The sequence below is a fragment of the Saccopteryx leptura genome, chromosome 5, assembly GCF_036850995.1.
Source record: "Saccopteryx leptura isolate mSacLep1 chromosome 5, mSacLep1_pri_phased_curated, whole genome shotgun sequence".
Taxonomy (NCBI): domain Eukaryota; kingdom Metazoa; phylum Chordata; class Mammalia; order Chiroptera; family Emballonuridae; genus Saccopteryx; species Saccopteryx leptura.
In genome coordinates this window covers 152,728,677-152,751,102 of record NC_089507.1, presented here as the reverse complement: position 1 = coordinate 152,751,102, position 22,426 = coordinate 152,728,677, and the positions used below count along the sequence as shown (strand labels likewise).

The window sequence follows — 22,426 nt, the reverse complement described above, 5'->3', positions numbered from 1 at the left end:
GAAAATATTGGGAGTTGGGCTATCACTAATGTCTTCAGCTACTCAATTCTGGTGGGAAAAATTTTACGTTTAACAAACAGTACCTACCCCTTGCCTTTTCTTTTCAATTAAGTAAAATTCGTATATCATAATATTAGCCATTAACTATTTTAAAGTATTCAATTCAGTGGTATTTAGTATATTCACAATTTTGTGCAAATGTCCACTATCTAGTTTCAAGACACTCTCATTACCCCAAAGGAAACCTGACTCCCATCTAGCTGTCACTCCCCTCCTCCCTCCCCCCAGTGCTTGGCAACCACTCTTCTGCTTCCTGTTTCTATGGACTTGGCTACTGTGAATGTTTCATATGAATGGAATTATGCAATGTGGCCATTTGTTTTTGGCTTCTTCCATTGAGCATATTTTGAGGTTCATCCAAATTGTAGATTTTTTGGGCTGAATAATATGATATTCCACTCTATAGATGTACCATATTTGTTTATTCTTTAGTTAATGAATATTTGAGTTGTTCCCACTTTTTAGCTGTTGTGAATAGTATTGCTATGAACATTTGTGTACAAGTATTTGTTTGAACACATATTTAATGTGTAATATTTTGGGTGTGCACTGAGATGGAGTTGCTGAGTCCCACAGTAATTATTAGTTAAGTTTTTGAGGGACCGCTGTACTTTTCCACAGTGGCTGTACTGTATACATTCCCACCAACAATGTGCTAGGGTTCCAGGTTCTCTGCGTCTTCAGCAATGCTTGTTTGTTTCCATTTTAAAAATTATACCTATCTTCCTCTTGCTTTTATAAGTCTATTTCTTAAATCTAAAGACAAAGATAATCTTACGTTATTTCAAATACTGGTTCCTAAATGATGATTATTTTTCTGATATATTTCAAGTATAGAATTACTTCCTTAATAGATGAAATTTCTGTTGGAAATACTCTTTTTTTTTTTAGTCCTAGATAATCTTTTATTTATTTATTTATTTATTTATTTATTTTGTATTTTTCGGAAGTTGGAAATGGGGAGGCAGTCAGACAGACTCCCGCATGCGCCCGACCGGGATCCACCCGGCATGCCCACCAGGGGGCGATGTTCTGCCCATCTGAGGGGTTGCTCTGTTGCAACCAGAGCCATTCTAGTGCCTGAGGCAGAGGCCATGGAGCCATCCTCAGCGCCCGGGCCATCTTTGCTCCAATGGAGCCTTGGCTGCAGGAGGGGAAGAGAGAGACAGAGAGGAAGAAGAGAGGGAGGGGTGGAGAAGCAGATGGGCGTTTCTCCTATGTGCCCTGGCTGGGAATCGAACCCGGGACTCCTGCACGCCAGGCCGATGCTCTACCACTGAGCCAACTGGCCAGGGCCTTGATTTTTTTGTATTGTAATGTTAGAATAGAACAGTGGTCGGCAAACCGCGGTTCGCAAGCCACATGCGGCTCTTTGGCCCCTTGAGTGTGGCTCTTCCACAAAACACCACGTGCAGGCGCTACCTCGATAAGGAATGTATCTACCTATATAGTTTAAGTTTAAAAAATTTGGCTCTCAAAAGAAATTTCAATCGTTGTACTGTTGATATTTGGCTCTGCTGACTAATGAGTTTGCTGACCACTGGGATAGAAGGATGACCTGGGCAGCCTCATTTGAGAAGAACTTGGACTTGATTCTAATTTGCATAGACTATACTGTGTACTAGACTTGTTATGTATGTATTTAAAAAGCATTTGCTTATGGGTATATATATTTTTTAATTTTTATTAGTTTTAATTTATTTTGTTTACATAAATTCAAGTGTCCCACTGAATATAACACCCTCACCCCCCACCCCCATGTCCCTCTTTACACCCCCTTTGCCCCCCCCAGTTCCCTCCCCCTTTCCCTCTGGGCTTTGCTGTGCTGATGTATCTCTGTGTTATGTATGTATGTATAGTTTCACTAATCCCTTCACCTCCTCTGACCCCGTTCCCTCAGCCCCCTTCCCTGACAGCTGTCCTGCTCCCCGTGACCCCGCCTCTGCCTCTATTCTGTTCCTCAGTTCACTTTGTTCATTAGATTCCTCATATAAGTGAGATCCTATAATATTTGTTTTTCTCTGCCTGGCTTATTTCACTTAGCATAATAATGGTTATGGGTATATTTGTAAGGTGTACTGTTTGATGGATTTTTTTTTTTTTTTGTATTTTTCTGAAGCTGGAAACGGGGAGAGACAGACAGACTCCCGCATGCGCCCGACCGGAATCCACCCGGCACGCCCACCAGGGGGCGACGCTCTGCCCACCAGGGGGCTATGCTCTGCCCCTCCGGGGGGTCGCTCTGTCGTGACCAGAGCCACTCTAGTGCCTGGGGCAGAGGCCAAGGAGCCATCCCCAGCGCCCGGGCCATCCTTGCTCTAATGGAGCCTCGCTGCGGGAGGGGAAGAGAGAGACAGAGAGGAAGGAGAGGGGGAGGGGTGGAGAAGCAGATGGGCGCTTCTCCTGTGTGCCCTGGCCGGGAATCGAACCCGGGACTTCTGCACGCCAGGCCGACGCTCTACCGCTGAGCCAACCGGCCAGGGCCGGATCTTTTTTTTTTTTTTAGGTAAAGACAGTCTCACTAATATCTCTGACACCTATTGATGATTTTCTTAACCATTTTTAAAAATACTAGATTTTCTGTAGTTTTTACTTTATGATCAAAAGACTTTATACCACGAGAAAACATTACATTAATCTTTTTTTGCATGATATGTGTTTATTTTGTAGGTACCAAAGACACTGGGATTATTAAGGATGTTAAGTGCCAAGTTTTACAGTCGCCCAGGACAAGAGCAGGTAACTCACAAGCTTCACCTTGTGCTTCTCAAATGTTTCCACCAGTGTACCGTTAAGAGCAAAGCTGACAGACTCTTGACTGTTACGTGTCTTCCTCTGTATATGCTCTTAATTGTACATTGATGGCTAATGTGGATAATATGGTGCGTTGAGTCAGGTGTAATTCTGGAGTTTTACTATAGTCACGTTTAGAGTTTAGTTCTGTAGCAGATATTTGGCACTAATCTTGGGCCATCATGGAGAATGGTGGGGGCATGACTCTTCTAAGGGTACTGCCTGATAAGTGCCATCTGGAAATGCTGGGCCCTGTGTTGCCAGACTTTCTAAATGATCCAGAGAAATGAGGTTTGGGCCGCCATTTTCAGGTCTCTGTTTTATTCTGTCTGGGCAAACTACCTTAGACCCTGTCCTTCATAAATGCTTGAATGGGAAACAGATGTCCAGTTAGTATGTGCTCGGTCCTTCTGATCCTGTTGTAGCTGGTAGGCAGATGGAGTCTGCTTGTACGGCTTCTCTTGTGGTAACTGGGCAAACTTGGTTATCTTGTAAGAAAGAACTGAGAGATTATTTGAGTACATAGGACGTGAAAGACAAGTTCTTTCTCTGTGTACCTTGAGGTTGGCCAAGTAAAATCGGAGCATACAAAGTTTCTCCCCTCTGTGGCAACCATTAGATTTTTTAAATTGCATAGTTTACCAGCAACTCTGGAAAGTCTTAAAACATTCACAGTGTTCCCTAAATTAAGGAACGAATTTCTCCCCTGGCCGCTTTAGTTCCCATTACCCTTGGGTCCTCTTTTTTCCATCCCTCTCTTTCTTCCCTTCCCTTTTCTCCTCTTCCATAGCATTATTTTCTGGCCTGTCTGTGATGTATGGAATATTCCAGACGTTGTGTCCATACAGAATTTTTTAAAGATGTGGACCCAGAATTCAGGAAATTAACAGTCTACTCAACATCAACCCATAAAAGTTACTGAGAACTCATGGTAATTGATGTGTGATATTAAGGAATATTTTTATAATGCCCTCATATTTGGGCTTTGGGTGATAAATTACAACACTATAAAATAGATTTAAAAATCCTCCTTAAGGGTATGCGTCTCTTGTTTCTCTATGCCGGAGCACATTTATAATGTCACGAGCTGTTGGAATCCTTAATTAGGAGAGATCATTTATGACATGGCACCCTTTAAGAAGTGTTATTAAATTCTGGAAGTTATTTGTATTGAGCGACAAGCCCTTGCTCTGCCATTAATGTGCTGTTATTTTTGTGTAGGACGGGATCTTTAAGATGAGCCTCTCTCCGGACGGGACCCTCCTTGCCGCCATTCACTTCTCAGGGAAACTCAGCCTCTGGGCCGTTCCCTCCCTGAAGCAGCAAGGGGCGTGGAGTCAAAGGGAGCAGGTGTGTCTTGGTTCTGGTTGTTCTTAGCTGATTGTCATTTAAGGGGGAGTGCTGACAATGCTGATTTCAGTTGCTTGATATTTTACTGTAGTGCACTGACATAATTTATTCTCATCATTCCAAACTTTATTTAAATATTATAGTATAATATTATCAGCATTGTAGGACAGATTAAGAATAGAGCAAGCACTGTGTACTGATTTTAATTTCTGGTGCAGTATACTCTGTATACGGAGTAATTTGTCCATTTGAATTTTCCATTTCCCCTTTTTTTCATTCTAGAAATACAGATTAGAGATGTTAGCATTTTTAGCTTTGGAAGGTCAGTGTTCTAAAAGTGTTACAATTCCTCCTAAATTTGGGCTTAAAGCTTGAAGGGAGTTATCTTTTCACTCAATAGGTGGATAGTGGAGATGTAGAGAAAGCTAGAACTGTTAGGATTTTTAATTTTTTAATTTATTTATTTTTAAAGAGAGAGAAGAAAGGAGGGAGGACTGGAAGGGAGAGAGAGAGGGAAAGGGACAGAGAAGCATCAATATGTTGTTCCATTTAGTTGTGTATTCTTTGGTTGCTTCTTGTATGTGCCTGGATCAGGGATCAAACCCGCAACCGTGGCGTACTGGAAAGACACTTGAACCAACTGAACTACCCGATCAGGTCCTAGAACTGTTAACTTTTTAATGTCTTGCAATGACAGGTTTTAAGAATTAAATGATTTAATTATTTAAGAACAGATAGAATCAACATCTACTATAATTTAAAACCATGATGGGCTAGTGAGGTCAGCTCATAGAATGCTGAGGTTACAGAAGAATCTCAGTTACATATAGCTTATGTTATAAATCTTTTACTCTTCTAATGATCACTTTGCATTTGAGCACTTTAATAGTTATTTTCCCTTTTTTCACTCTATTTCCCATTTTCCTGTAGAAATATCTGGTCACCAGCTTTAGTGTATAGTTTTGTAATTCTAAGATTGGAGCATTTTCCCTGAATGATCTGAATGGATTGATGTCCTTTTTCAGGATTCTTTTCATCAATTAAGCTGTACTTTTAAAAGAATTCTTAATAAGCTAACAATATTTTTGTTTTAGAATAGTAGAGGAAAAGAGAAAGTGGATCTACATTTTCTCACTCTTTTCTTAGACTTGTTGATACATTTTGACTATTTCATTCTTGAGTATTTTCAACACAAGCTTAGGGAGATTATTTCCTGCCCTTGTTTTCCTACTTTCAGTTTAATCTGATCTCCCCATTTCTACCGTCTCCCTCACTTACTGGGTCCACATTAGCTCTAAGTGGACGAGGTGCATCTTGGTCTTCAACCTCGGTAGCTAAATCAAGGGTCAGTCTCTCTCCTCTGAAGTTATAGCTAATATGACTCTTATCTTCATTCTAGAAGTGGAGAGAGTCAACTCTCAAAACTGATAACTCATCCAAAGGGTACCTGAATTTTTAGGATGATAAAATGTTCAGCTTTTGTCATTTGGGAAGATCCCGATGTTCAATTGTGTGTGGAAAATTTTACATTTGGACACATTTTTTTCTTAAATGATGAAAACTTTGAATATTAAAGGTATTTCCCCCTTCCCCTGACTTTCTGTTTTCTTAAATTATTTTCATTCATCTAATAGAAAGCACACTTAATATTTCTTGTGAATATCCTAGAACAGCAGTTCTCAACCTGTGTTTTGGTCGTTCGACCCCCACCGGGGTTGCGACCCACAGGTTGAGAACCGCTGTTCTAGAATGTCATACATGTAGCATAGGGCTATTCAAGTAAAATCTATTAGCATTCTTTTGTGTTTACTGAAATTATGGAGAGCCTTTTCTTTTTTTTTGTCTACAAAGATAAATTGCATCTGTGATAGTCATTATTGATGTACACTCAATTTCTTAACTGGTTAGACATTTTTTTTGTCTTGTTGCCAATCAATGTCATTTTATCCATTACACTTGGACTTATTAATGTTATTTATTAATTGGAATTTTGTAATGATTGTATTAAAATAATTTATGAATTGTTTAAAAATCCTGAAACTCTAGCATGAATAAGTATAAATGCCTCAGTCATTGGACTAGGTCATCAGGAAAGTGATGGGACAGGCAAGGAAAAGAATAAGGAAGTGGCCAAACAGGTGCATGGTGGGACGACATGAAGTCAGGCTAGAAGTTTGTCTCTAGTGTTGTCCTCATGAGTGTTCTGAACAGAAATACCCTGGGAATTTGGAAGGGCAGCTCATCAGGACTTGCTGTGGCCTGATTTTTCTGTTGTACCTCAGTTGCATTTCACCTCCGGTGGCTCTGACCCAGTGACCCCTGAGCAGTCTGATTATTACCTACTGAGTGCTGTCCCAGCATTATTCAATAGGGATGCAGTAGAGCTGAGATTTGATTCCGTGTCTCTCAAACTCTGATGTCCACGCTCTTTCTGTGACCATGTTGGAAAACAAATACATTTTACAAAGTGGAAAACACCCTTATTAATCAGAGTTTATTTATTTGATAATCTTTCAGTGAACAGAGACAAATCCTTTTTTCCACTGAATGTGGTACTGATTTCTTCACCCTCTCAGATATGTTGAACTCTTGGCCTGGTTAGTGCGCCCCAGGTTCTAGAATAAATAATTGAGGTAGCCTCTTTTTGCTAGACCCTTGACTCTATAATAAATATCTGCAATATTTGCTGTGGTGGGACGTGAGATGGCGATGATAACTCTTTGTCCAGCAAAAGGAATTTGAACAACCACACTTTGCTTGAGTCTTCCACCTATGTCCTGGGGATCAATCACATTGGCTTGGGCTTTTTACGTTTGGGCTTTAATATATGAAGTGAGTCATTAAAACCTAGCATGCCAGAGTAAGTGCTAAAAGGCTTGTATATAACAGCACTGCAAAGAGTAGGTAGCTACTATATTCAAAGCAATAATCGTAAAATAAAGTTCAACTATTTTTTGTATCTCTATCAATGCTGGAGTAGAAATGTAATAAGTCACAGCCCTTATGATCTTCATAGTCTTGCAAGGAAAATGATAAACAAATCAATGAAATAACATGTTAATGTTATGGAAAGATGAGCTCGGAGGGAAGGCACATAAATTCAGTTGATGGTGTCGGCAGGAAGGACTGTTGGGAATAAATAGCATTTGTACACTAGACAGTAAGGCTTGGCTGTCTATAGATTGATTTTCATCTATTTCATTTGCTTCATAGCAACCCTATTAGTGAAATATGGGTTTATACTTATTTTGATAGAACAGTGCTAAAAGCGGTTAACTTGGAACACTAAATGTTAGTGTTAGAAGAATCAAGATTTCCTGTCGACCCTGGTCCTCTGACTTCATCGGTTAAGCCTTTTTATTAGACTATCTTCTTACAGGGCTTAGGCTGAGAAATACTGACTTTTATCTGGGCAAATAGGTTCCAGCTATGGGAGAGAGAGTCCATGTAGCTGATATGGATGACTCTTGGGGGTGTGCACTTTATTATGTAGACACTCTGGAGATGTGTTATTAATAAGTGTGTTCATCACAGGCTGAGAAACACATAAACAGCTGCTCTTTCCTCACTCGTCTGGCAATAGGCAAGCGACGTCAGCTCAGCTAGTTAGGACAGGGCTCTGCTTGTCTTTACTGCCACTCTAGGAAATGAATGGACAAGCCACTTAGTTAAAAATAGGTTCCATGGTAATATACAGTATATACTCAGAGCTTGTAGTTTTCACTTAAACATGCCTGAGAATACACTCACGTTACCATCGGGCTGTACAACCTTAAATTCTTTTCCCAAATTGTGAAGTCAGCTCATCTGGGACTTTCTTTATGTAATCTACTACTTTATTAGGTTTTGTAATGTGCTTTGTGTGATTATTTTCTCTATAAAATCTAATGATTAAAGATAGCCGTACAAGTGCCTCTCCTGATTTTCTCCTATCTAGTTGTGAGTTGATTAACTACTCTGGTTTTCATTGTCAATATGAAAATCCATCTGGCTACAAATCTGGGAGTATTAAGTATTTGTTCATGTCTGGAATATAGTAAATTGCTAAAGTGATTTTCATCTCAAACATTTCCCATATGTTGTGTTTATGTATTTACATCTCATTTTTGGCCTTAATTTGTCTCTGGAGAAGTTTTATTAGGTGCCTGCTTGTGCTTCCTTAGAAGTGAAAGGCAGAAATTTACCTTTTTCGTTCTCATTTTATTTTCTCCTTGGCACATAGTAGGTAAGGACTGACTTTGTTAGAAGGCTGAATCAATGACGGATAAGTGAGCAATGATGGATAAGTGGCGGTTTCCACGATTTCACTAGACTTAGCTCCTTGGAAACAGGCCCTGAATACACATTTCTTCCTTCCCTGGGATCTCACATTGGGCGTGGCGTAGTGAACACTAATCAATGTTTGGGGAGTGAATAAACTTTCGAAAGGTTGCTTTTATGTTTTCGGAGGCAGGGGCTTCACTATGTTTAGCTTCCAGCTATTAAAAAAAATCAGATGCAATCCTTAAATCTGAAGAAAATGTTATTTTAGCCATTATAGTCTTTTCTTTACAAAATCTATAACTGTATTGATAGGACTTCTCTCTTCAGGTTCCCACTGTGCTCTAAGGTGAGGACATCTTAGGCTGTTTTCAGACTTATCCTAGCACATCATACCAAGGAGTGGCATGCAGGTGGCTTCTCAGAAAGAATCCATGCGGTGCTGGAAGCGAGCCCCACGTTTGCGCTCACAGGTCACAGGAGCTTGCGGTCCTGCCCGCTGTGCACTAGCCTGCAGAGTGCATATTTTAGGTCGTAAAGCATGGCCAGGGCACGTTTCTCTGCATAGTGTCCTCGGAGTTCAAGGGTGATTAGTTTGGGCCAATTTGAATAGTTTAAGGAGAGCAGTGGGAGTGTCACCTTTGGAAGTTGCGAGGGATACGCTGTCAGCTTGCTGGACGGGCATCCACCTCGGCCTGAAGCAGATTTAAGTTTGGAGTTTTGTTTGGTCTTCTTTCTTAAATCTACTGTACAGGTAATTTCATCAAACTGCCGCATATCGTAAGGTTAAACATTTAGTTGAGATACTTAGTTGAATCTACTATGTAGAATGAATACATGTAGAATACATGAATATATATAGAATGAATATGCTAAAGCAGGAAGTCAGATATTTAGATATATACCCCAGATAATTAAAACAGATACACAAACAAATACATTTATGTACATGTCATAGCAGCATTATTGACAACAGCTACAAGGTATAAACAATCCAAATGTTCATTAATGGAAGGATGGATAAACAAATTATGGTGTAGACCTACAGTAGCATATTACGAAGCCATAAAAAGGATGAAGTACGTGCATGCTACAACTTGGGTGAACCTTGAGAACGTTATGCGAAGTAAAAGAAGCCAGACACAAAAAGTCACATGTGATATGAACCCCTTTATATGGAATATCTGGAATAGGTAAATCCATGGAGACGCAGACTGATTGTTGGTTGCTGGGGCTGGGAGAAGGTCGAATGGGAAGTAATTGGTTAATGGGTAAGTGGTTTTACTTAGAATGGTGGAAATGCTTTGGAACTAGATAGAACTGACACAATATTGTGACTGTACCAAATACCACTAAATTGTTCATTTTGAAATGGTTAATTTTATGTTATGTGGATTTCACCTCAATAAAAAAATGACACCATTAACCCCCTTTCCCCCCAAAACCCCCAAACAAAAATATAGTTAATTAGAATCTGATGTCCTGTCCTTTGGTTAAATTGACCTACTTTTCTTCTGAATAAACTTAGTCTTTTCCATGTACTTCTGTTCAGGTTTTGTTCTCTGGGGTGTCTTCAGTCTCCCATTTTCCATATCTAAACCTTACCCAGACTTAAAGGTATAGCCCCTTAAGGCTTGCTTTGTACCTCTTGAGTTCCCTTCCCTTTGTCAAGCTCAGGTGATTTCTTCGTCCTTTGAAGACCCCTAACACTTCTATCTGTACATGTCTTGGGGGGCAGTTATCCAATTTGCCCTTGGGTTACAGTCTCATATGTCCATTTCTTAGTCCTTTGCTGGCTTGAGTGTGGGGCCTAGAGCATCTGACTTTTTTCCTTCTCTCTCTGTGTAAGTACACAGAATTCACTGACTAAACAGCAGAAGGAATTACACTTTTGAGAGGGTGCAGGAAAACTAGTGCTGTGTCAGCTAATTTTTCTATAGCATAGACATTCTAATTAGGGCTCAGTGATTTAAACGATCAGCATTTAGCCACTATGACATGTGGACACTCTAATGGATCTGAAAATACAAGGTTGACTAGAACAGAGTACTGGATGCTGAAGAACAGATCTTTACTTTGTGTTTAAAATTAAATTTGCAAGAGACACCATTATTTTGGCAATTTGCCAGAGCAGTCTTGTCCCAAAGTGCCTGGAGACTGGCTCTAGGGGACCAGCTGTTTGTTCATTTTGTTCATGGTGCTCTTTCTCATGAACTTTGATCAAGACAAGCACACATTGAATTCTCAAAGGCCTTATACCAATGAGGTGATTTCTTTAAAATATTGTCTCAAGATCTTTTTGGTGATATTTTAAGGTGATGTACCATGTATCTCCTTAAATTTACCCAAGGCTAAGTCATAACTAATACTGTTGTTTGCTGGCCTTAAGGTTTTAAAGTGTTACTTCAAGCTCCCCTTGTGTCGTCCCAGATATAGGTAGGAAGACACACATGTCATCATAGACGTAAATGGCGATGTGCCTACGCTGCTGTGGGAGCAGGAACTCTGCTGACTGGGCAGCACTGAGAACTTCTAAATTGCTTATGAGTGATCAAATAAGATTTCAATTCAGTTGATTATTTTCAATAATACATATCTTATTTATTCTAATTCTTTGAAACTTAATTATCTTTTTCATGGTTAAGTCAACTCGGGCAGTAGTTCTTCCCTTAGTATATAAACTTAGTGGTTTATGGTAACATTTTTGGGATAAAGTTTAAAGACTTGCATCTTCTGTTTTAGGGACCTCATGGAGTGACTTATTCCAGTAGTAGGGAGTAGGAGGTTCTTTCAGGCCATGCAAAGAAATATTAATTTCAATAGTCTGAAGACTTAGCCACTGATAAATTGGTAATATCACATATATGCTTATTGTGTCATATTTGTTGAAAAGCACGTTTGACTTAAATAGAGTATCACTTTTTTAGGCTTAAAATTTCAGCTGATTGTGTGGCTGATTTGTTTTATTTTGTTTTCTATATGTTGTAATTCTGAAGAGTAAGTAATTAACAGGGGGCCAGAAAGGTGTCTGACAGTGGCTTAATCTCAGTTGTTTTATAATATTTGAGAGGTAATGATGTGTCATTGCATTTACAAAGTTGGGCAAGACATTATGATGCCACGAGATTAGAATATGAATGGGTTCAGTTTGAAGATTGCATGGTTATATATTTTTAATTAGTAAATTTTTAGCCATAGAGATGACATGGAGGTTGTGGAGCCCAGGCTCAGAGCTGTGGAAGCCAAGGCCTTGGGGGGAGGCTCAGATGCAAGTGGTGGGGGGCGGGCTTGATCCAAGCTGCTGTTTATTCACAGTGGCACAGCTGTTCTCCCAGAATTAGGTGTGAATGTGTGCAGAAGGAATTGTTAGTGTATCTTGCTTTCATTTGTATTAGTTGCATACTTGCCATCTTATTCTTCCCATGCACACTGTTCTCATCAAGTCGAGTCCCAGCACTTGCCTGTGTACATTTAAGTGTTAGGACCAGTGCTTTTCAAGGTTATGGAAAGGAGTAGTTTTGAACTCAGTGTAGCTAAGAGAACAAAGGAGAGCATCATCTCTATATTTCACTATTTTAAAAAACCCATAGTTCTTGACGATGTTCTTATAATTTTCTTAACATTGTTGACTCAAGAAATCATGTGTGTGTTTTTTATATTTAGCCAGGATATGATGACCTTAATCCTGACTGGAGGCTCTCTACTGAGAAGAGAAAAAAAATCAAAGGTGAGTTGAATGAAATATGAAATTAAAACCTTAAAACATTCCTATTGTATAATAAATGTGTTCTTAAGATGATATTTGTAGGGGAGGGAAAAAATCTTTTTCTTTTTACCCCTTGGGTTCCTTGGCTGGGACCCTGCAAATTTAGATTGAGAAAATACAGAGCTAACAAGAAAAGAACAAAAGAAAGTTTATTAAGATGCGCGTGGGGCTTACACACAGGGGCACCTGGAGATGAGGACCTCCAGGGCGGGTGGGACATTGGGCTTAAATGGTATTTTACAAGGAACAGTACATTGTAGAGAAGTGACAGCACAAAGGAAAAGAACTTTGAGTTTCTCTAATTTCTTCAGCTTAGAGTATCTCTTCTGTCCAAGTGGCATGTTTGTGGTCGGCATGTTATCCTGATTCCCTTCATGAGTGTAGGAGGCAGTCAGCATTGAACACTGTCATATATCTATCTGTCTTACATTTGTAAAAAGGGTCTAATTCTCATATTGTTTGTCTGAAAGGTGATATAAGAAAATTTTCCAAAATCTTTTGTAACTGTGACAATTTGTACACTTTGTACACACACACCTTTTAATTTAATTATGTTGAAAATGGTGAAATATATATTCTTTATATTTTGAGAGGAAAGACCTTAATATAAACTCCCATCCCTGTAATTTTGGACTTTGATGGGTCGATTCTTGGCACTTAGGTGGTTATTAAATATATTACTATTTTGTAAAAATTCGAGTGATGACTTGCAGCTCATTTTTTATTATTATTTAATACATTTTGGGCCCAATATGGTTTTTAAATGGATTATCGGACTAAATGTATTGTATTGAGACCACACTGACAGATGCTTTTGTGTTGTTTGCTTTCCCCTGTTAGATAAAGAGTCCTTCTACCCACTGATAGATGTCAACTGGTGGGCCGACAATGCTGTGACTTTGGCTCGCTGCTCTGGTGCTCTGACTGTTTCCTCTGTGAAAACTTTGAAGAATTTACTTGGAAAATCCTGTGAATGGTTTGAACCGTCACCTCAGGTCACTGCGACCCATGATGGGGGATTTTTAAGTTTGGAGGTAATGCTTCCCCTCGTAGAGCAGCCACTGGGTTCAAAAGTAAATATGGATTTCACCAAAAACCTAAATATCTATCTATTTATTTATTTATTTATATTTTTCTGAAGTTGGAAACGGGGAGGCAGTCAGACAGACTCCCAAATGTGCCCGACTGGGATCCACCCGGCATGCCCACCAGGGGGTGATGCTCTGCCCATCTGGGGCGTTGCTCTGTTGCAACCAGAGCCATTCTAGCGCCTGAGGCAGAGGCCACAGAGCCATCCTCAGCGCCTGGGCCAATTTTGCTCCAATGGAGCCTTGGCTATGGGAGGGGAAGAGAGAGACAGAGAGGAAGGAGAGGGGGAGGGGTGGAGAAGCAGATGGGCACTTCTCCTGTGTGCCCTGTCCGGGAGTCGAACCCGGGACTCCCACACGCCAGGCCGATGCTCTACCACTGAGCCAACCGGCCAGGGCCAGTATCTATTTTTTTAAATTTGTTATCCCATTTATCTAATTTTGATTGTAAAAACAAAAGTCTATGACTGGAATTACAGGTTGAGTGCAGTGTAAAAAGATCTATTGTTTACTCAATTAAAAATTTGCACTGGACCTTGGCTGGTTGGTTAGAGCACTGGCCTGGCATGTGGATGTCCTCGGTTTGATCCCTGGTCAGAGCACATAGGAGAAGTGACCATCTGTTTCTCCCTCCCTCCCCAACCCTCCCCTTCTGCAGCCATAGCTCAATTGGTTTGAGCACATGAGGCCCGGGTGCTGAGGATGGCTCTGTGGAGCCTCTGCCTCAGGTGCTAAAAATAGCTCATTTGAGAGCATGGCTTTAGGTTGGCAGAGCATCCGCTCCAGATGGGAGTTGCTAAGGATCCTGTTGGGGCGCATATGGGAGTCTGTGTTTCTATCCCTTTGTCTCATTTAAAAAAAGAAAAACTAATTTGCACTGTAATAGAATGAAGAAAATTTATACAGTAGGCATTTTGCTGTTTTTTGTCACTGACATAATGGATGTTTTCTGTTTTCTAGATTAGTACTCTTAAAATGTGAAAGGTATTGCTACCTATGAAATACAATCTTTAGCCTGTTTCCATGAAGTATGAAAACTTAAATTTTGTTTTTTTTAGTAGGAAAAGCTAGTTTCTTATGACAAAAGACTGCAAAATAGAGACTAGTAATTTAAAGTTACATTTTGGTCATTTAATATTCTTATTTTAAGTTTTTGAAGGGTAACATTCTTCAGTAGTTCTCCTGTCCATGTAGATCGACAGGTATTTTTATCTCCAAGTTTGTTACTGAGTCTAAAGATGTTATTTAGGGAGAATTAAGGCTGAAGTTCTAAGCCGACTCTGTTGAGTCCAGAATGAAAATTTTCTATCATAGACCTCCACACTCAGAACCCCGTGAAGCCTTAGACGCCTGTAGAAGGGTGAGCAGGAGAGCTCTTCTCAGTAAAGGAAATAAGTGCGTTCTTGTTCGTTTTCTAAATAGATCAAACAAATCATCATCTTTTTCCACAGCTGGTATAAAACTATCAAAAGTGAAGAAATTAACATTCTCAAGTCCTCCATTGTCCTAAAATAATTACCAGGCTTATATTTACAAGATCATAAATGACTTATTACTAAAACAGGCTCTAGTTTTGGAAATTAGGAGCTAGTAATGTATTTGAACGTTCCTGGAGCTATTGTCTGTACTGTCTGTTGTTGGGTGCCTCTGAATTCTGTTTCTAGTTTGATCAGCTGGCTGATGTAATGAATCAAATCAGAGTAGCATTACAAATATTTGTGTCTGTAACTCAAACACCTGTCTTTTGTCCATTCAGTGTGAGATTAATCTTGCGGCCAAGCGATCCCGTCTGGAGCCTCGGGGTGCGGAGGAGGAGGGGGGAGAGGAGGAGGAGTCCGATTCAGAGCAGGAGGTGTCCGCCAAGGCTCGCTACTTCGGCTACCTTCGGCAGGGCCTGTACCTGGCCACGGAGATGGAGCGCTTCGCGCCCCCGCGCAGGCGTCCGCGCACCATCACCAAGCACTACCGCCTGGTGAGCCTGCGCTCCACCACGCCGGAGGAGCTGTATCAGCGCAAGGTGAGGGTGCGGGCGGCACGGGCAGCTGGACTGGCCGGGCTGCACTGAGAATAAACTGTTTTAATAAAGGAAGACATGTAAAGAGCAATCGGTACATTGTCGACATGCTTGAAATACCATTGTTATATGGCCGTTGTAAGGAATGCTGGTCTTTGTGCCTGAGTGATCCAAGTAAGAGGAGCTGGAAGGTGGTGTCTTTAGGTTGTCCACTTGGTGGCTTGGCCTGGGTCCTGCTGCCCTCGCTGTGGCCTTGTCTGTGTCAGAGCAGCTGTCTTGCCAAGGCCAAGTGGTGGGGAGGCGTGCAGACCCGCTTTCCCCAGGAGTCAGGGCTCTGCTGGGCAGGCAGCCTGGGTCAGTCCTGAGGGTCTGCGGCTGTGCCCTTCCCGCAGCGCCTGGATGGAGCCCTGTGCTGGGCATCAGGCTGTAGGCACCGCTCCCCCTGGTGCTGCCGCCATCTTACTGGTAACCGTGGGCATCCTGCCCCTGCCTCTCAGCTTTCTCCTAATGTGCTAAAATGACTGCTCGGTTTTTCTGCCCCTGAAAATGTGGCTCCCAGTGCCACAGTGCCCCTGAGAATAGTTAGGGGCGAGTTCCATGCTGTGTAGGTTAGGGGCCTTTGTCATTCATCACATCGCAGGGACCGCGTGGGTGGTTCGGGAAAGTAACGTTCCTGTTTCCATTGCCTTGTCGGAAGATTGAGAGTGAAGAGTATGAGGAAGCCCTGTCCCTGGCTCAGACCTATGGCCTGGACGCCGATCTCGTGTATCAGAGGCAGTGGAGGAAGTCGGCGGTCAACATCGCTTCGATTCAGAATTACCTGGTATGTCTAAGTGTTTTGGAAACATAGTAAAATTAAGATATATGGAATATTTTTTGGTTATAGAATTTCATGTTAGAGTGCTTTATATGGCTGACTTTTCTATAACTGATGAAATGGTTTTTATTCAACCTGGGAAATTTCCTTGTTCTACGTTATTGGCCCTGCAGCTGCACTTTGGTGCCAAAGACATGTGAACAGACATTTACTGATAAATCAGCCAACTACCTGGTTTGGGCCTAATCCTTTCTCTTCTACCTCAGTTACCTCTCTTCGCCTATATTAGTCAGAGCCTGATCAGGAACCAGAAACCACACGGTAGTTTGAACAGGGAAAGTTGTAATAGGGAGAATGATTTTCTGTTAACAAGATTAACTATAAAGGGGTAAAGAGAATTCGAAGGGATTCCTTCAACCATAGGGCTGAAGGAGTGTGCGCAGAGGGGATCAGACTTGGAAGGAGGTCTATTCCGCTGGACTGGGATTCAGACCTCCTTGGACAAGGAGTGGTTGGAGGACATTGGATGGAAGAGAAGTCCTCTGGGACGTTGCCGGCCAGGGCTGATCCTTAGTTGCCAGGGTTGGTCCTTAGTTGCAAACTGGAAGTGCTGTCTATCCCACAGCTGGCTGAAGAGGGATTTCAAAGATGAGAGGCAATAGGTAGGTAACTGACATATCAAGCTTGACTAATACTCCCTTTTTGTTTAAATCCTACACACTTGAATTCCTCTAGCTATCTTGTCCCACAGTAGTTGAGTTATGTAGCCTGTATATTTGTACCCTTGGCACCTTTCTGAGAAAGTAGTTGGATTTATGGCATGCTTTTGTTTATTTTTATTTATTTTTTAAGTTTTATTTAGAAAATTACATTTAAATGGGTGATATTGATCAATAAGAGTACACAGGTTTCGGGTAAACATTTCTAGCATTGAACTGTTGACTGTGTTGTGTACCCATCACCCAAAGTCAAATCATTTTCCATCACCGTGTATTTGTCCCTTTTGACTCCCCTTCCCTTATCCCCTCCCCCACCCCCCGCCCTCAGTAACCACTTTACTTTTATCTGTGTCCATGAGTCTCAGTTTTGTACCCCACCTATGTAATGAAATGATATAATTCTAAGCTTTTTCTTAGAATTATTAGAATATTACTTATTTCAGTCAGCATAATGTTCTCAAGGTCCATCCATGTTATCGTAAGTGGTACTGTTTCACTCATTTACTTATGGGCACTTGGACTGTTTCAAGATCTTGGCTATTGTAAATAATGCTGCAGTGAACAGAGGGGTGTATATATATTTTTGAATTAGTGTTGAATTCTTAAGATATATTCCCAGAAGCAGAGTTGCTGGGTCAGAAGGCAGTTCCATTTTAAATATTTTGAGGTCACTCTGTAGTACTTTCCATAGTGGCTGCAGCAGGCTGCATTCCCACCAGCAGTGCATGTGGGTTCCTTTTTTCCACACCCTCACCAGCACCTGTTTGTTGGCTTATTGATGGTAGCTATTCTGACAGGTGTGGAGTGATACCTCATTGTGGTTTTAATTTGCATTTCTCTGATGATTAGTGATGTTGAGCATCTCTTCATATGTCTACTGGCCATCTGTATGTCTTCTTTGGAGAAGTGTCTGTTTAGGTCCTTTGCCCATTTTTCACTTGGATTTTGTGTTTTTTTGTTGAGTTTTAGAAGTTCTTTATAAATTTTGGATTTTAATCTTTTATCAGATGTATCAGTGAGTATGTTCTCCCATTCAGTGAACTGTTTTTATTCCTGCTTTATTTTCTACTGTATTACAGAACCCAAAATGGAAAGTAAAGAGCAACTGCAAACATTTGGAACGATCTTTTCCTGTTTCCAAAAATGAGTACTTAGCTTTGTGTCTCATTGTGTGGTGCATTAGAAGAAAGACAGCAGTTGAAACCACACTCCCTGCATCCAATTCTAATGGCCACAAGGGAATGGGAATTTGCTCTTTTCTCTTGACCATCTCTAGTACTCCCTGGGGTAGAGCGTTATGATTCTAGAAAGTTGTTGTCAGGTGCTAACGGATGATAGGAGTTGTTTGACGCCTCTGTGTTTTACTGTCTTTGTATCCAGAGTAAAATAAAGAAACGATCCTGGGTTCTTCATGAGTGTCTAGAAAGAGTCCCTGAAAATGTGGATGCTGCCAAGGAGCTGCTTCAGTATGGACTGAAAGGCACCGACCTGGAGGCTCTCTCAGCCATCGGGGAGGGAGTGGACCAGGGCAGGTTGGTCACAGAGATTTGGGTTCCGAAGCGTAGGTGACTTTGTCAGAGCTATGAAGCTGAGACATTGGAAAGGGTAAACGTTTCTCTATTTAGATGATTCTAGAACAGGGGTCTCAAACTCGCGGCCTGCGGGCCGCATGCGGTCCGCCGAACAATTTTGTGCGGCTCGCAGACTAATCCACGAAGTTCAAAATATTTTTGATAAAATTAAGTAAGCCTAGGGGCCTACTTGTATTTTTCATTTCTCTAGCATCCTAGTAGATATTAGCTTAGTTAACAGCAGTTGTGATGCGAACTACAGTTTCTGGTCGTTTTGTGACACTGAGTAAACTGCATGTACGATTGTGCTTGTTGTACTGATTTTTTTTTGTTTTCAACTGCAGTGAGAAAAGTGTTGCGTAACAGTTGCCTTTTGTAGACCTAGTGCGGCCCGCCGAACGGCTGTGATCTTGCTCTGCGGCCCACATGCTGAGTTGAGTTTGAGACCCCTGTTCTAGAATGAGCCACTGCCTTTGGTCGATGCTTTCCTATATGAGCTCACAGCTTTCTTTCCTTTCAGCTAAAATGTGTTTCTGTAGGATAGCACGATGCTAAGGAAAGAGCAGATTCTATAAACATTTACAGAGTGCCGGCCATTTCTAAGCTATGGGCTTAGCAGGTACCTGGGTGTGCCTGCCAGGCAGATGAGCCCCTGTCGGCAGGTCTGAGCCCCATTCACTTTCCTCATTCACCCAGAATGGTTATTTATATATCTGGTGGAAGCACCTCATAAACTTTTAAGCACCATACAAATGTCTGTTAATAATCAAGTTATCTGTGCCGAGAGCCATTGCTCCCCAGACGTTTGGAACCTTTTGTGAGACATAAATGTGATAGCATACATAGATAATGTAAAATGAGAGTGACATTCATTACTATTTTGAGACCTCAAATGGATGTTACTCAGTTGTAAACTCTGGACATTTTGTTCATAGGCTGTTTCACACTGGGGCCATGTTTTTCTAATAGCCTTCATTTTCTTGAACTTTAAAGTTTCTAAATGTAATGAATACTGATGACCTGCTGACTTTCTGTCCACCATATGAAGATGAGTGAATCACTTTGCTTATAAAAGCAATAGCTTTCTTCCAAATAATGGGTTGTTTCTGTGGAAGTCAAATTAATAATAAAATTGGCCCTGACCGGTTGGCTCTACAGCATTGGCCTAGTGTGTGGAAGTCCCCGGTTTGATTCCCATTTAGGGCACATAGGAGAAGTGACCATCTGCTTCCTCCCCCTTCCCCTTCTCTCTCTCTCTCTCTCTCCCCCTACTCTTTCTCTCTCTCTTTCTCTCTCCCCCTCCCACAGCCATGGCTTGAATGGTTTGAGGGAGTTGGCCTTGGGCGCTGATGATGGCTCCATGGCCTTGCCTCAGGTGCTAAAATAGCTCAGTTTTCGAGCAATGGAGCAGCCCCAGACAGGTAGAGCATTGCCTGGTGGGTGGCTTACCTGGTGGATCCTGGTCACTGCCTCCCCACCTCTTGCTGAATTAGAAAAAAAATTAATAAAATTAGTCAAAGTAGGGGCTAGTGGTTTTTTACTACATCTAATTAAACAAAATTAATCAAAATAGATTTGGGCTTTCTGCTTTCCTGCAGATTTACGCTACCGGGTGAGGTGGACATTGACAGCCTTTCCTACGAGGAGCTCTCCCCTGACGGTGGTCCGGCCCAGGACACAGAGGAGGAGCAGCTCAGGCGGAGGCAAGAACTCCTGAAATCAGTGAACTTCTCAAAGTAATTGACTTATTACCGTTCATTTGGTCATTTCTTTAAAATAATTTGTCATCTGAGGGTGTTCTTTACTAGAGATAATTGCTCTAAATTATTTCAGCAACTTAAATCAAGTGCATTTAATGTCTTTTTTTAGCCTTATGTTTTTGTGTGCTATTTCACGATTTTTGGGTTCAATAGAATATTGATCATTTTTATTTCATTTTAACTCTTAGAGAAATGTGCTTTTATGTAAATATAAGTGGCCTAATTTATTCATTCGGAACAGGCTGACGCTGGAACAGAAGGAGCTCTGCCGTTGTAGACTGAAGTTACTAACCTACTTAGATCGGCTTGCGACATATGAGGTAAGGGCTAGTATAATCAAACCAGTTATGTGTATTTGATCACCATTATATGATACATGCTATGGCTGCCATCATGTCTGGTACTGTTGGTCTTTAGAACTATTTAGGAGGGAAAAAAATTCCTTATGTACAGAAATAGGTTATCTTATACATCAATTTTGTTAAAAATTCGAGATTGTGGAAGTCAAGAGTTTTTTTGTTAGTCTAGGGCAATGGTTGGCAAACTCATAACAGAGCCAAATATCAACAGTACAACGATTGAAATTTCTTTTGAGAGCCAATTTTTTAAACTTCAACTATATAGGTAGGTACATTCCTTATCGGGGTAGCGCCCGCACGTGGTATTTTGTGGAAGAGCCACACTCAAGGGACCAGAGAGCCGCATGTGGCTCACGAGCCACAGTTTGCCGACCACTGGTCTAGGGACTAGAAATGCTTTAGCCACTTCATTGCCTTTCCCGTTCTTACGTTTACAATCCTTTTTCTTTACTGGTTTTACATTTTGATTTTAAGGTTATGGAATATATCTGTCTCCAGTACCAAATTTTGGTATGTTGTGTTTTAGTAATCCTACTGTGAATATTTCTGATTCATTTTAATGATTTGTTAGTGGGTTGAACTTAGTTGATTGAACTTTGTTCTAATTATGGCCAAAATTAAGTGTCTAACTTGAACTTGAAAAAGTGTACTTTATATTTGTTTCTTCAGGAACGCAGACACAGATGTGTTCATGTGGGACATTTCACTAGCCCTCTGTGCTATAGGATCAGTGTAGATATTGTTGGAGGTGTGAGAAACATTTCAATAATCTACACAGTTTAGGGTGCTTTCCCACATGACCCACACAACTGAAGTTACCAGGATTTAATACCATTTCTACCCTTTGAAGTTGGACTTTACTCATAGCTCACGTCCTCAGTCTGTGGTATGCCTCCTTGCTGTGGGTGCTTCTATTGGCTCTTGGTACTGGCATAGACTGGGTACTCAATCATTGTCACACCTAGGGATATGATACCAGAATAATGAGGTACTTAGTACTTCTGATGCTTGCAGGCAAATCCCAAAGTGTTTGATTCCCCACCTGCTAAAATAATAGAAATATTTTCAGACAAAATACTGGTGACAAAAGAGGCCTCTCTCTGTGGTTATTAAGAAGTACAGCAGTAAGTATATCATTTTATGCAACAGGTGACAAAAACTTCCTAATGGTTTTATCAGTAGTACAACTAGTTTTTTTAAAATTTATTTTATTTTTTTTAAATTTAATTAATTGTGTTTACATAGATTCTAGGGTCACCCTGAATGCATCCCCCCTCCTCCCTATTCCCCTCAACATCTCCCTTGCCCCCCTCTCTTCAGCACCCTCCCCCCTTCCCTTCAGGTTTATAAAAAATGGAATGCTTCACGAATTTGCGTGTCAACCTTGCGCAGAGGCCATGCTAATCTTCTCTGTATCGTTCCAATTTTAGTACATGTGCTGCCGAAGCAAGCACAGTAGTACAACTAGGTTGAATGTGGGATGGTCATATTTTAAAAGTATATCATTTTAATGATGTCTGAGTTCTGTGATATTTTAATATATAAAAGCACATTGTGAATGGGCTGCAGAAGTCCATACAGGACTAGTTTATGATTTTTTATTGTTAGCCTTAATTTTACTGATGGTGAAATCTTACAAAGAAAAGTTTCATGAAATGTTTGGCATCAACTATATTATTCTTTAGTTATTGAATTGCTATTTTCTATTTGATGGTAGTAAGGACATTTATTATACAGTACATGGTAGTAGTGATATTTGAAGTATTTGTTGAGCCCACTGCTTAAGGGAATTAAGCTAAGCTTTTGAAAAGTAAATGAAGTTGATGAATTTGGAAATGAAGACACAGAGACATAATGGCTAACCAGTAG

At 40.8% G+C, this 22,426-nt stretch overlaps 1 protein-coding gene and 1 non-coding gene across 2 annotated transcripts in view; one reads left to right on the top strand and one right to left on the bottom strand.

The window, feature by feature from the left end:
• The window catches only part of NBAS (NBAS subunit of NRZ tethering complex), a 358,469-nt gene that overhangs the window by 73,725 nt on the left and 262,318 nt on the right, over positions 1 to 22,426 (top strand). The window contains exons 11-19 of the mRNA XM_066386144.1: positions 2,731 to 2,799; positions 4,075 to 4,203; positions 12,127 to 12,190; positions 13,070 to 13,263; positions 15,074 to 15,334; positions 16,029 to 16,154; positions 18,248 to 18,399; positions 20,037 to 20,174; positions 20,440 to 20,518. Of these exons, the coding sequence (XP_066242241.1) occupies positions 2,731 to 2,799; positions 4,075 to 4,203; positions 12,127 to 12,190; positions 13,070 to 13,263; positions 15,074 to 15,334; positions 16,029 to 16,154; positions 18,248 to 18,399; positions 20,037 to 20,174; positions 20,440 to 20,518 (1,212 nt within the window). The remainder of the gene's footprint in view (positions 1 to 2,730; positions 2,800 to 4,074; positions 4,204 to 12,126; positions 12,191 to 13,069; positions 13,264 to 15,073; positions 15,335 to 16,028; positions 16,155 to 18,247; positions 18,400 to 20,036; positions 20,175 to 20,439; positions 20,519 to 22,426) is intronic.
• LOC136407271 (U6 spliceosomal RNA) lies at positions 21,905 to 22,011 on the bottom strand. The gene has a single exon (XR_010751828.1). It is a non-coding gene; the product is annotated as a U6 spliceosomal RNA (small nuclear RNA).